General features: G+C 42.3%; 1 protein-coding gene across 2 annotated transcripts; it reads left to right on the plus strand.

Moving 5' to 3' along the window:
- Window positions 1–4,707: 4,707 nt before the first annotated feature.
- Window positions 4,708–14,509, plus strand: mocs1 (molybdenum cofactor synthesis 1). 2 transcript variants are annotated; one of them, XM_068717720.1, is made up of 11 exons: window positions 4,708–4,997; window positions 6,658–6,769; window positions 7,066–7,233; window positions 8,068–8,232; window positions 8,890–8,951; window positions 10,232–10,343; window positions 10,994–11,103; window positions 11,361–11,471; window positions 11,575–11,695; window positions 11,789–11,836; window positions 12,035–14,509. In XM_068717720.1, the coding sequence occupies exons 1-11, from the start codon at window positions 4,800–4,802 to the stop codon at window positions 13,120–13,122; spliced, it is 2,295 nt and encodes a 764-aa protein (XP_068573821.1). In that variant the 5' UTR covers window positions 4,708–4,799; the 3' UTR covers window positions 13,123–14,509. The 2 variants fall into 2 exon arrangements, with proteins under 2 accessions (XP_068573821.1, XP_068573822.1); XM_068717721.1 differs by having other exon boundaries at window positions 11,789–11,851; window positions 12,035–12,123.
- Window positions 14,510–14,593: the final 84 nt, after the last annotated feature.

Genomic DNA, 14,593 nt, shown 5'->3' on the forward strand with positions numbered 1-14,593 from the left:
AGAATCCCTTTAATGCATGTGTGCACGCACAAGGAATCTGCCTTTGTTTTTGTTTTTTGCACCTCTGTGGCTGTACTTACAGGGGAATAAAATTAACAGCTAGGGACAAGAACAAGAAAGTTGAAATACAAAGTAAAAGAATAGACAGGACTGGTGTGCACACAAGCAGTGTGTATAAATATATTTATTATGTTAATATATATACAAAGCACCAATGACCAACAACAAAATAAGAAAGAAGTCGCATGAAAGTTATTTGTCATATTTTGGTCGCCTAAAAGTGTTTGGTTGTTCTTAGCTCCACCCTCTTGTGTCACTTCTGATTGCAGAAAACCAAGATGGTGACGGACAAAATGACAAACTCAAGGCTTCAAAATGACAGTCGACAAATCAATGCATGTCATAGTGACTATGTCCACTTCTTATATACAGTCTATGGTAAAAAAAAAAAAGAAGAAAAAAAAAAAAAGTTGAAGGCTCTCTTTGTTTGGTTTGTCTGTTCTGGGCTACTGCGGAAACACATGCAACATGGCGGACTCCGTGAACAAGACCTGCAGCTTGTTGTGCAGCTTGCAAGTGTCTGAAAAATGAATTCATGAAGGTTTTTAAAAAATCACACACACACCACCATTTATTTTGTTTGTGAAAACTGCATCTCTAGTGGAGAAGATGAATTATTCAGTTGAAGGATCCTTTTTAGAGGTTGTTGAATTACTGTGTTTCGCAGATGAGAACGACTTGGTTTTATATGATCGTTTTAAACATCTATAAAAAAAGTCAAGTGTTCTGTAGGTTGTAAACACATATAGCGCAAAGAAATGCATGAACACATGAACATGGATAGACATGGACTGGATGAGTATGTACAGTATGTAAAACATAAACAGCATGTTGGATTTATTTTCACAGTTTCTATGTTCTTTTATTTACTATATAGAAATATAAAAATAAAAATTAGTATTGTGCATGTGTACTAAGGGAACAGAAATTAAGCCATGGAGAGGGTTCAGGGAATGTGATTTCCAGTTCAGCGTGGGAACAAAAGCCAATCAATAACTATGTAGTCGATAACCTTTATGATCAATAACCTATCCGCCTGCACAAAGGACATAAATTGTTACACAGCATTGCATATTTTATACGTCACAAAGCAGTGTTAAGGTTTAAAAGCAACGCCTATATTCATTCAAAATGAAACTATAATCATTTGAATGAAAGGCCATTTTTTTAGCTGTGTGTGTGATTTATTTATTGCAGCTATTAGAATCTTGTGAGCCTTGATATCTCAGTTTTCAGGTTGTTTAATGACACATTAGTGTTGAAGTGAATCCGTCACACAGAGAGAGGTAAAGTCAATTTTGTGAGGCAATGTGCAAATAGGGCAAATAAAGAACATATTTGCCGCATGATTTAAAATGTTTTTAATGCTAACATAAAGTTGATGGGGTTATTTTAGCGATCCATTGCTGAATCAGTCCTGACCTCACTGGTTCACTGATATGGGAATGTAAATGTGCAAAACAGAAATCAACTAGGCAAATTTGGCAATCATTAGTGAGCAGAAGCCTTCTTTATCAGAAATGGAAAGCTCTCATGGAAAGTCCGGACCGTTTTCTCCTCAAGGTTCTGGTGAGAGATACAGCTGTTCACCTTAAAGGCCTGCTAGCTGTCCACATAGCTTAGCACTTTATCTTATCTTCCTATTGTCCTTATCATATCCCTATTTGTTGCGTTTATCATGTTAACTTTTTTACAATTCTTTAATGTTTGAAAGCACCCTTTAATGTCTTCGATAGTTTTATTTGAGTTTTATTTTGTGTGGTTTTTTTTTTAAATGTTTGTTTAGGCTGCCTTGCTGCGATATGAACCGAACCGAACTGAACGTTTGAAGTGTAACTTCACCGCTAGCTCTGAGCCTGAACGGCCTTTCTCACAGGATGGCCAAAATACAACCAGGTTGATTGCCACGCTTTGCTCCACATCAATTAAACTTTAAATGTCAAAAAATGGAGTGATGTGATGATGCATGGAATAACATGTTGGTTCATTGTTCAGGACTGGAGGAGCCCTGTGACCTGTGAGGGCCCTCTTCCACCCGTTGCTGGACCTCTTCAGCCTGTTTCGCTGACCCCCATTAACTTCTGAAAAGAGTCCTCAACAAAATCACCTCTGTGTGTTCGTTCATAGCCACTGTGCACCGAGTCGGTCAGAATATGGTTCACCTCACTGTTGAGAGAAAGGATAGTCACTGGTACGACCAGATACATTTTTGCTCGTGAGCACATCTGGTCTCTCTGCACGTGATTTGAATAAAACAGGACTCTGCAGATCGTCTATTTGTGGAACATAGTTTGGATTTTGCAGATTATCCTTGCGGGTATACAGCTAGCTCAGCCAAACAACACTCTGTATAACTGGGTTCTGTGAGCTCAGAGTGTTTAGCACTTTACTGTGGTACTGATGTGAATAATATTGATTTATATAGAATTATGTATAATTTGGAGCAATTGAGATATTTATATACACATACATATAAATATGACACATTTCACAGAAAACTAAAACAACAAGAAAAAGTGATTCGCCAAATATCAGTAGGGTAGTAATTATAATCACAAAAAATTTGAGAAGATTAAATAAAAAAATATATTGAATAATAGCAATATTAATAAAAAAATCATCACAGTGTCTCAAAAGCCAAGGTTACGTCCAGTTTTGTCAGTCCAAAACCCACAGATGCTGAGCTCAACATGATATAAAACAACATCCAGCATCCTCTGACATTCTTGCATGAAATATTACTTTAACTATCAATCGATTATCAAAATAGTTGCCACTGGTGTCTATCAACCAGTCGACCAATCGTTGCAGCTCTATAAATAAGTAACAACAAAATTTAACTCCATGGCCAATGCAGTGCAGACAAACAGTTTTTTAGTCTAAGTGAGGTGTGTTGATTAGAATACCTCTCAACAGGAAACACTCTGCAGATCAAACAGTTGGTTCTCCTATTTAGCTTCGAGAGTTATTTTCCACAAATATAGACTGGATTCTCTGGAGTGTGAGATTATCGCAGTTGTGTTTGCCAAAATGCTTTGCCACACAGCCATTTTACAGCCAGAACATTCGGCTTGATACTCTCCTCCTCTGAATGTTTATTTACCAAGCAATTTTCTATTTCTATTTACTAAATAATTTGAGTGAGATGTTGATCATGCTGAGAGTTCTTCCAAAAGATTATCCCAAAAACCAGCCTTTATGTTTCTCTTCTAGAGTGCACTGTAGGCTTACAAAAAAAGAGAGAATCAAGATTGTACTGCCATCTAGTGGAGAAACTGCACATTGCAAACAGCAGTACAGTAGCTTTTTGTTGGATTGCATCTACTGTATAGAACTTGTCTGAACTCTGAAAATGTGACTCTCTTGCTTGTGTCAGAATGTGTTAAGAATTCGCCCAAATCACACACATATTTCTTTGCTGTATGTTTGAGCATATTTGCACACAGACACCACATTCCATGTTGCTGCCCTTACAGAGTACATATCGTTGCATGCACTATGCAATCAATTGAGAATCACTACATTGAACTTTGAACTTTGATCCTCTGGCTCATATATCTGCTATGCAGAGGATTGTGGGTCCAAATAGCTAGAAAAGCATGCTGGTCTGCATACTGGATGCAGGCCTTGCTCATTGTATTTAGCGGCTTTAGTTTTTTTGGATTGTCTCCTGCATGTGACTGGCCCATTTTTTGCATTGTTACAGTACGAACTGGCCATCTTTAGAGCCAAAAGCAGATGAAGAGTTGAGGAGGCAGCAAGCAGAGTAAAATTAATTAATGAAGACAGTAATTTAAAACTGGAAGTCCTAAAAATCGGTCAGGTAACAGGAGACAATGCAAAAAACTAAAAGAACGCTAAACACAGGAAAACACAAGGATCAAGGCAAGACCGCAGAAAGCAACAACTTAGGCGGATAACCTGACTCTGAAACATGGAAACACACAGACTAAACATACTTGTCGCCTAGTGAAACACAGGTGTGGAAGAAAATAGGTGGGAAAAAGACAAAAGCAGGAAGTAAATCCAATCATGACACATAGGGAGACTAACTTTCAAAATAAAATAAAAACCCAGTGTTCCTGTAGTGATTTTAAAACCTGTCATCACATTGAGCATGGAGCTTGGACAATGTAGTTTGCTCAGTTGTCATCGAGATGGTTCAGCCATTGTCACATGACCCGGTAATCATAGGGCACATCGATGTTATCACGGTTACTATAGAAACATTTTAAATTAAATTAAATCATCTTTAACTTTGTTATTATGCGTTTTGTGTCTTTTTTGGCAAATTAATTGCACTCAAAATTCATGTGTAGGGAGGTGGAGAGTGATTATGTAACATTAACTGTACAGAAACGTGACTGTAAGAGGCGCTGCATTATTTACACAATATTGTCATATGTGTATTATTGACATGGTATCTGCATTTAACTTTTTAAAAATCGGAATAAATATCAAGAGCTATATTGTGGCACACTCTAAAAATGAGTTTTATTTCGCTGACTCCAGGGTCTCTCACCAAGTATTTGAAGAGCTTGCGTCCCCCCGCGGACTACACTACCCAGTGTGCACCAGCGTTTATGGCGTACGTTGGTACGATTGGCTGGCGTGACCACGCCCCTGCTATTCCCTCCTCGCCTTGAATGACATATTTACTGCATCGCGGAGCTCATGACAAGAGCCCCGAAAACAGTTAAGTACAGAAAACCTCAGGGGGCTGTCAGGAAAAAACAAACATGGCTACGCACGCTAGCATGTGCTGCCGCCTGTTTGGGAGACACACCAGTTTACCACATTTCAGAAAACTCTTCCGCCAGCGCCTGAACGGGAGACTGTATTCCAGTGCTACGCACAAGGAAAATGAGGCTGAACTTGGAGACTCGACTTCATCCGCTGCCAACTTCTCCTCGTCCCTGAAAACCAGGTCAAGACAGGTAACGTTAGCCGAACAAGTGACATAATCGGTGCTAACTGTGAATGTCTGATCTCAGGCCAGTTAGATAGAGTTGTTAGCTGGTGTTAGTTAATGATTGAAGTCAGTTTGTAATGTAGCCACGACCTCAGTCCAGTTAAGGGCCAAGTAAAGGCTTAACTAGCTGTCCAACTCTTTTAAGGACTTAATATTAAACCAGTAAGTTAAAGACCGGCCTTACGACAGTGTAGTAACGTTAAGATGGTTTTCACGTTTGTTTAGTTTTTACACCAGCCTAACTAAATTAGATGCACATTCGCGTGGAGCTTCGTGTAAGCTAAACCTCTGAATGTTATAAACTAACGTTACATTAAGGCAGATAAAAGACAGCCATTGCAGTGTGAAGGTCATAGTTCAGCTTCCTCAGTGCACGGGTGGCCTTGCCTGAATGAATTAGGAAGACACATTTCTCAAAATTAAAATTTGTATTCTTTAAAACGATATGGAATTTAAAACTATTAGCCTTAGATTACTGCAGTCTTTTCACAGAAATAAATGGGGATGTATACATATTAAGTAATTGGAAGTATCCTATGATTCACTTTATCTGTTTAGTTTATTTTTTCCGTCATTAACTTTAGTGCGTTTAACCCACCCACCGATAACAGTAGCCCACTGTTGACAGACAAATGTCCTGAGGCGTTTACAAAGCCACGCGCACCTCCCCGGGCCCTCCTCAGTTCCAGATGTTGTGCCTCCTCATGGCTCCCTTCGCTCCTCCTGCTCAAGACGAAGGAGAGTTAAAAGAGGAGATATCACGCGTCACATCATCAGGATACAAGCCAGGCGCAGTAAAAACTTGGAAATGCTCACCTCCAGTTCTGTCGAGTGAAGCCAATGCAAAAGTGTCTTAAACTTGCATTCTCTTTACTGACCAGCAGGGGGCGACTCCTCTGGTTGTATAGACGTCTATGAGAAAATGACTCTACGTCTCTCTTAATTTATTACCTCAGTAAACATTGTAAACATGAGTTTATGGTCTCAATCTCTAGTTTCAATTCTTCTTCAATACAGCATGATGTTCATTGCGTAATTTATGGTCCATTTAGAGTCACATAGACCAGAAAGCAGAGTATGCTTTAGGGCGGGCTTATTGTGATTGACAGGTCGCTGCCACTACCAGATCACCACTGTATCAGGCGTCACTACGTCACTCCTTTGCATTCCAAATATGATAACCTCCGTTCATTGGTTGCAAAAAAAACAACCACATGGCAACGGTGAAATCGCCAAGCTTCATACCGGCAGCACAATAAATTAGTTGTCATGAACACTGGTATGTTTATCTGTCATAAAATACAGAAACAAAACCTTAAAATGACCGCTCCAAAGGCCAGGATGTCTTCATTTGTTAACTGCCTGTTGCCTCGACTCCCCGCTCCTCGCGCCTTAGTCCCAAAGGAGACGCGAGGAACGGAATCGAGGATGTACAAACTGGGAAATGAGACATTTTGAAGTGCTGATACTTTTATGAATGAAGCTAATACAGGATTACCACACACGTTTACAGAAGAAATGTTTTTGCTAAAATAAATCAAAACAAGATATCGCCCTTAATTTTGGCTGTTTCCATGTGAGCAATGAGTGTAATGATGCCGTTGACCTGTCGGGTTTCTCCCCAGGAGAGGCTGAGAGATGACAGCATACTGCCTTTCTCAGCGTTCTTGACTGACAGCTTTGGCCGGAGGCACAGCTACCTGCGCATCTCCCTGACAGAGAAATGCAACCTGCGCTGTAAGTGGAGGTCCCACTGTGGACATTCAAGAGGTCCTGTGCTGCTTTGGTTTGTTTTATTCCCGGTGATTATCCAGCTACTTGAAGAAACCACATTCAGCAATAACTGCTGCCACTATAACCACCACCACGACTCTTACTGATGTGAAACACAATTTTCCCTTTCTTGTAGTTAACAAAGAAAGAGGAAGTAGCATTTATAAAATTAGATCACCCTTCAGTGTGTTATTCTATCCGGCGCAGACTGATGGAAAATATGTGAGCCATCTTGTCTTTTACCTTCCCCAAATGATCAGGTCAGTACTGCATGCCAGATGAGGGGGTGAAGCTTACACCACGGAGCCAACTGCTGACCACCTCGGAGGTACTGACCCTGGCTCGCCTCTTCGTCCGTGAGGGGGTGCAGAAAATCCGCCTCACTGGAGGAGAGCCCCTCATCAAACCTGACGTGCTGGATGTCCTCAGTAAGGAACTAGTGCAAGACTGTGTTTCAGCTTGAAGTGTGTTAAGATGTGTTGTCCTTTGTGAGTCTGGTGTCCAGTCGCTCACATGAACTCATCGGCATGTAGAAACACGGCCGTGACCACTACTCCTTAAGAATGCGCTACATTCTTTTGTTAAAAGAAATCAGAGCTAAAGGAGCGTAGCTAGGCATCAGTGACATGAGGAACAGTTCAGGTTTTACATGCATGGCTTCAGGTTCAGACACATTTGTGGGAAGGAGAAGTGATTGGTCACACCATCGCTATGTGCTCAATCTGATGACACAATTTTACAGCCTGATTTGCCGATGGACCGTTTCGGCCCTCACACTGACAATAGTGTGAGTGTGAGCGACGTTAAAGCATGAAGACAGCAGTGCGGTGTGACCAATGGGTGATGTTTTAGTAGAGAGAGCATCGCAGGCCGCCAACCGCCTCATAAAGAGCTGGTTATTTCTGTGTCATGTGACAAGCCACCACTGTGACCTCACAGGTTGACTGGAGTAAATGATTTGCATCAAGTGGAAACAGTAACCAGACCCTTGATCCACTGTGTTTGTTGCTGTCAAAATGAACAGGGTGGGATTTTAAAAAGAATGTATATGATGTGTTTCAGGGATGGAGCGCACCATGATTTTTTTATGTCATGGTGCAGCGATAATGTTAGTGGGGTGGATTATGTAAAACTTTTTCACATATTGATCATGAGCTCCTTGCTCAAATGCCACAAACGGATACAGGCAGATTTAGGGAAGAATGAATATATATATATATTTTCTTTCTCTTCCTTGTCCCTTGTTCTCTCTCCCTCTGCAGAAGAGCTGAGGAAGTTGGAGGGCCTGAAGACCATTGCTGTGACAACCAACGGCATTAACTTGGCCAGACTTCTGCCTAAGCTGAAAGACGCTGGCCTGGACCTGATCAACATCAGCCTGGATTCACTGGTCCCTGCCAAGTTTGAGTTCATTGTCAGGCGGAAAGGTAGTAAAAGTATTTGTCCTACTATGTCTGATGCAAGAAAGCTCCGTCCTTAACGAGTTGTGGACGGACTAAATCAATGCGGTGGCGGTTGTTGTGGGTCAGTACCACTCGGTTATTGAAGGAGCCTGTAATGTCTGAACTCACGTGGAGTGGAGAAGACAGCAGGGCAGAGCAGGAAGTAAAGGAGGGAGAAAGGAAAGGTGGAGAAAATCATTCTCTGAGGCCGTCCTCCTCCACAACACCTAAAGCTATTGTCAGTAAAAGGTTTAGCAGACATTAGGTGTGTGGTATGGCCTGAAAGGAATCTTGTCTCTTAGCCTTCAGTAAGCTTAGTTAAGATTTTAAGTACAACACGTGTGGTATTTAATTGTGATTATGAGAATTCTAGATGACTAAACAATAGCCTCACCTCGTACAGAGAAGGTTACCAGCTGGTGCAGTCGACCTGGATTTGTGATGAAAAGAGAAGGAGAACTGAAGGAGCCCACCTTTCTACATAAAACCTCCCTCCAGTCACACGCCATCTCTATATTACATTTGAATTGGTAGCACAGATTTTAAAAAAATGTCAAAGTGTGATTAATGTGTTAAATGCAAAATGTTGATACTATTCGTTCATTCATTCATTCATTCATCAATTTCAAACCTTTTTTACAGGGTTCCACAAGGTCATGGAGGGCATAGATAAGGCCATTGAAATGGGCTTCAACCCTGTGAAGGTATTTTATTTCAACTTTTCAAACTAGCTTTTTTTTAATTTTTAATAATGAAATAATCTTTTTCACATTCATAATAAAATCATTGTGTTACTGTTAGTTAAATAATATGCATTTGCTTGCAGGGAAAGCAGTTTATTTAGTAACAGATCTTTCAGAGTCTTTAGGATGAGGATCTTTACAGATATTACGTTTCAGAATTGTACTCAACTCCTTTGTTTTGTGTGACCAGAACTTAGCGATTTTAGAACAGTCCATAAAACTGTGTATAGAAGTTCAAACTGACATGTAGTACACAGAGCAGATCTGCTGTGGTCATTTGTGTTTTACATTTGAGGTGTTCTGTGTAGAATCCAATATTATATTTTCTTAAATCTATTACACAGAAAGACGGAGTGAGAGGTTCGGACATAAAACATTCTTTTACCCTAAAAATCTTTACGTTAGTTCATTTTATTTGTTTTTAAAACTCTCTTAATATATTTCTGTAGGTTTTTGTGTTTTTATGCTTTTGTTTGTTATTATTATTATAATAATAATTTTTTTAGTAACATTTGTATAAAACGGATGGATATCTAACATGGCGATTGCAAAACAAAGTATTGTGGTTATTGGAGTATACTTGAAGTGAAAAAGTAACGTGACCAAGAACTATTTTCAGTGAGTTTCCCCATGTTGTACATGTGAATGAACCAACAGTGAAGAGGGTCTCTGAATAATCTTTATGGTAGTTTTCAATGTTTCCGATATTTCTGGATAAGGCTGTTACTTCCTCTTCATGGCAGAAGTGCTGATGCAGCACTGTGTTGTAACAGAATAGCTGAATATAATATTTCCTCCACTTTACCTCCAGAAGGAGCTGCTTCCTGATATGCTGTGTGTGACGAATCACTGCATACCATAGTTCCTCATTGCACTGAGCATGGAAACAATCTAACGAACAACCGAGCATCTGTCACAGAGTTTTTGGAATGCAAAGGCACTATTAACATTCAGATGATAGCATGTTGGCTAAGATGTCAAACATGGCGGAGTGAGTTCTACAGCGAGCTGCCATGCAATGTCTGCCAGGTGTATTCCAGTAAAGTCTTGTAACAGCTGCAGGCTGTGTTATGCAACTATAGACTGCAGTACGTCCTTTCACTTGGACACCTGTGTTGTCGCTCAAAGGTCCAGCTACTGCGTAGTTCAGTCAATGAGCCCATGAGCCCGGCTTCCTTACAGCTGAGACACCACCGGCTTTCTGAGGAGACCATTGTTCGGCTCTCTGCTGCCCCCTGCAGGTGAACTGTGTGGTGATGAGAGGCCTCAATGAGGATGAGCTGCTGGACTTCGTGGCGCTGACGGAGAAGAAGCCTCTGGAAGTGCGCTTCATCGAATACATGCCCTTCGATGGTGAGTGCTGTCTTATTACACAGGTCTGATGAGTCCCACTAACTTACTTACCACAGCGGTTACAGAGGCTGGAACAGGTTTCCAGAATTGAACGATTGTGGTCTGCAACTGAAAGTGGACGCTTTAATGTGAAGGTGGACTTGTGTTACACTGGGCCTATGTGTTTAACCAAGCTGTGGCGTCATAGTGGAGTACCACCGAGAATGCCTTCATGTTCCTCTGTGACAGACCTCGCTCTGCTGTGGATGCCCTCCTTTAGTAAACGTCTGTTCATCTCTGATTATATTATTTCTGTGAGGTCCTGTGACAGAGATATTCTGTTGAAAATGAAAAATTGCAGATTGATTGTGCCTATAATGCCTATAATCATTGCTGCTACAGCAGGTCTTAAATTGGCCAATTCAATATTTACTATACAGTGTTCAGGTAACTAAACTGCAAAAAAAAATCAAGTTACACCAATAAAATGGTATTAATAAACAATTGTTAGTGTTTATAGTGGTATACTCTTTGTGGTCACTCAACACTGCTGGTTTAAACAAGTTACAGGATGTTAATATGAAACCTCACTCATGTGCTGCTTTTGAAGCTGAAAGGTACCGTAGCTTGTGATGTGCTGCACCCCACACTGGCCTCTCTCCTCTCTGCAGGCAACAAGTGGAACTTTAAGAAGATGGTGAGTTACCAGGAGATGCTGGACCTCATCAGGCAGCGGTGGCCCGACCTGGAAATGCTTCAAACTGGACGCACAACTGCCAAGGTCGGTGTCTCCAACTGCACTATTATCGCTCCAGAGTAGCCTCAGCTGCTCATCGTTTACGGTCCGATTAGCAACTTGTGCTGGAATTTTTAATTCATTAGATGGTTGGTAAAGTCAACATTTACAAATCTAACTCATGGCCAGAAGTGTCCTGTGTAATCAAGCTCTTAGACATTGGTTTGAGTGATTGCAACAATTTCTTTTAAAGAAATCTTTCACGGGAGAATAGTTTGACGCTCCTCTCTGTCTCTTTACAGATGTTTAAAGTGCCAGGCTTCACAGGGCAGGTGGGCTTCATCACCTCCATGTCCGAACATTTCTGTGGCTCCTGCAACCGCTTGCGTATCACAGCAGATGGAAGCCTCAAGGTAAAGCTACAGTCGCTCTTTGTAACGTAGCGTTCTGTCTGTCTGTATCTTTGTTTGGAACCATCCTTGGCTGCATTCATTCCCTCTGTCGGTCTTATCTCAGGTGTGTTTGTTTGGGAGTTCCGAGGTGTCTCTGAGAGATGTCTTGCGCTCCGGTGCATCGGATGAAGAGCTGCTGCAAATCATCGGAGCCGCTGTGGGCAGCAAGAAGAAACAGCATGCAGGTAGGCGTGTGTTCAATTACTCTATACGCATGGCATCATTTGTACCCGCTGATCATTAGGGTTATGCCATCTCTTCCTGTTTTATCTCCTCAGGCATGTTTAGTATCTCGAAGATGAAGAACAGGCCTATGATCCACATTGGTGGGTGACTTGGCTGTACGTACAGACCCCTCACTGCTCATGATCTGTTTGTGATGTTATGATCATCATGTCTATGAGCTGCAGTATGCAACTTATAAAAGTTAGAAACTTTGATCTGAACTGTGAATAATGCATCTAAATATGAATGTTTTTGTGTAATCGGTAACGTCCCTGACTAATGTTCTCTTTTTCCAACAGGCTCCACTTCCCAAAGGCCTTCGTCTTCGGCAAAGTTGCAATACAGCCGGAGAGCTCTCCCCGTGGTTTCCCTTCTTCCAAACAACACATTCCTCTCTGCAGCAGCCTCTCAGCAGAGAGTCCTGCATAGAGAGGCTTCCTTGTGCCTTCGGGACTGCACTGCTTCAACACAGGCTGCCCGTGATTGCTGCTCTAGACCCTTAATGAGTGGGGGGGCCCGGGTTAGATCACATATCCAGACTGAAAACTGTGAGGACACGGACAGCCTCCTTAGTGCAGCGCCCCTTCTCTCCTCTGAGTTTGTCCGTGGTCTCGATCTCATCAGCGCTCACACCAACACAGCACGCACAAAAGTCATGAGCTCAAGCGTTAATGAAGACCTTCTCAGGTACCCACAAGCCGGGGGTCCTTATGCTTTGAACAGCCACTCACTCAGGACCCATGGAGCACCTGTTCTTTGCACACAACTAATGAATGCCAAAAGAGATGTCAAACGACACAATGTCAGACTGTGCCACAGTCAGAGTTCCAGCAAAGACCCGGGTGTTACACTCGGACAATCTGCACAGCCGGGCACAAACGTCTGCAACGCTCCCCCCGATGATGCCACCGAGGCTCAGCTGACTCACACGGACGCCCAGGGCCGAGCCACCATGGTGGACGTCGGTGGCAAAGCTCCCACACGTCGAACAGCCACGGCCCGCGCCACCGTCCTCTTGGGCCCCACCGCCTTCCGGCTGCTCCGGGATCACCAGCTGGCAAAGGGCGACGCCCTGGCCGTGGCGCAGCTGGCCGGCATCATGGCCGCCAAGCAGACCTCCGCCCTCATCCCGCTCTGCCACCCGCTCCCATTGGACCACACCTCCGTCACCTTCGACCTCGCTGAGCCACAGAACGCCGCGGTTGTGACGGCAACGTGCCGCTGTACGGGCAGGACGGGAGTCGAGATGGAGGCTTTGACGGCCGCCTGCGTCGCCGCGCTGACCATCTATGACATGTGCAAGGCAGTGAGCCATGACATCATCATTACAGATGTGAAACTGGTCAGTAAGACGGGCGGGAAGAGGGACTTTCATCGTCCTTCGTGATCCCCTCGCTCTCCTTTTTAAATTCAACTATGGTTGTACCGGTGTGAGATCTTCACCGTACGATAACCATCTCACAAACTGTCACGGTGGACTGTGCTACACTACTATTAATAAAATATTACCAGTTGCAATTCAATACAGTTAGTTTCAGTTTATTTTGTATAGCCCAACAAGGGCCCCAGGACCCTCACATAGAACAGGGAAAACCCTTTAATGATCCTCAAAGGATTGAGAACAGAACATGTTAGTTTACATGTTAGCACATTAGCGTGTTAAATGAACTACTAACTGAAAAGTGTATAGACACATTTTACTCACACACACACACAGTACTTTTTACATTATCATAGATAATCAAATGTCCATGGGTTGATTTTACCTTGAACCCTGTACAACCCTCAATCCAACCCAGGAAAACATTCATGAAGAACGAGGCATTAATGAGCGTCATGTAGACCGCACCATTTTCACACAAACTCAAATTCATGCCACCAGAATCATTTGAAAGATTCTTGTATCATGCTGAGGGTCTTACCTCCATCCTGCTGACTCCAGTGGCTTTTTACCAACGTTCAGTTACGTGATCCCACACTTAATAATTTCAGTGTCATAGGGTACATCCCAAGTCTCTTAATTGCATCCCCGTTTCCCTCACTTGCGTCCTTTCCTTGCGTCTTAGTCATAATTAAATGATGATAAATTATGTAAAAAGCTCTCTCTGACTTTAATGGTATTCATAATAAAAGTTATTGAGGGAAATATCAGAACCGGCTGTTAAAACACTTCCTGGAAGCCTGTTCTCGTGGATCCTCGCTCATGACTCCTCAGAGATCTCACCTCTCTCCTCGATCCTCCGAGCTAAATAAGAGCTTTGGGACGGCCGTCAATATGGAGGCGCAGAACAACTTCCAATTCAATCGAGGAGCGAGGAAATGACAATTAAGAGACTTGAGATGTACCCTAAGAGACTTGGAATGTACCCTAAGAGACTTGGAATGTACCCATAACATGTTGATGTTTATTTCCTGTTACACATATCAGTGCACCAAGTGCCAAGGAGCTCAGAACAGCCGCGTCACTAGAGGGCGCTCAAGTGTTAGAGCTGCAAGCTGAGGGTGGCCTCAATGCTATTCACAGCATAGATGTGTTCATCTGTTCTTCAACATCAACTTTGAAGATGTAGAAGGACGTTGCCCATCAAGTCCAACTGAAACGTCACTTGCTCTGTATGTTCCTCTGCTGTCGTGTTGCTGTTATAAACAGAACTGTGAATGTGTTTACATTTGAATTTTGGTTAATTCAGTGAACTCGGATGTTGCTTTTATTATTTATCAATGATGATAGTTGGTGGAAGAAGAATTAAATTTCAAGTTGCGCATTTACTGGATTTACTGGCTTTTATTGTTTTCCTTCTACCTCATGAGTATACTGGAAACACTGGATATTATATATATACATGTGTGTATGTGTA

The sequence above is a fragment of the Cebidichthys violaceus genome, unplaced genomic scaffold (assembly GCF_023349555.1).
Source record: "Cebidichthys violaceus isolate CVI_PGR_0920_01 unplaced genomic scaffold, fCebVio1.0.p SCAF_22, whole genome shotgun sequence".
NCBI classification, from domain to species: domain Eukaryota; kingdom Metazoa; phylum Chordata; class Actinopteri; order Perciformes; family Stichaeidae; genus Cebidichthys; species Cebidichthys violaceus.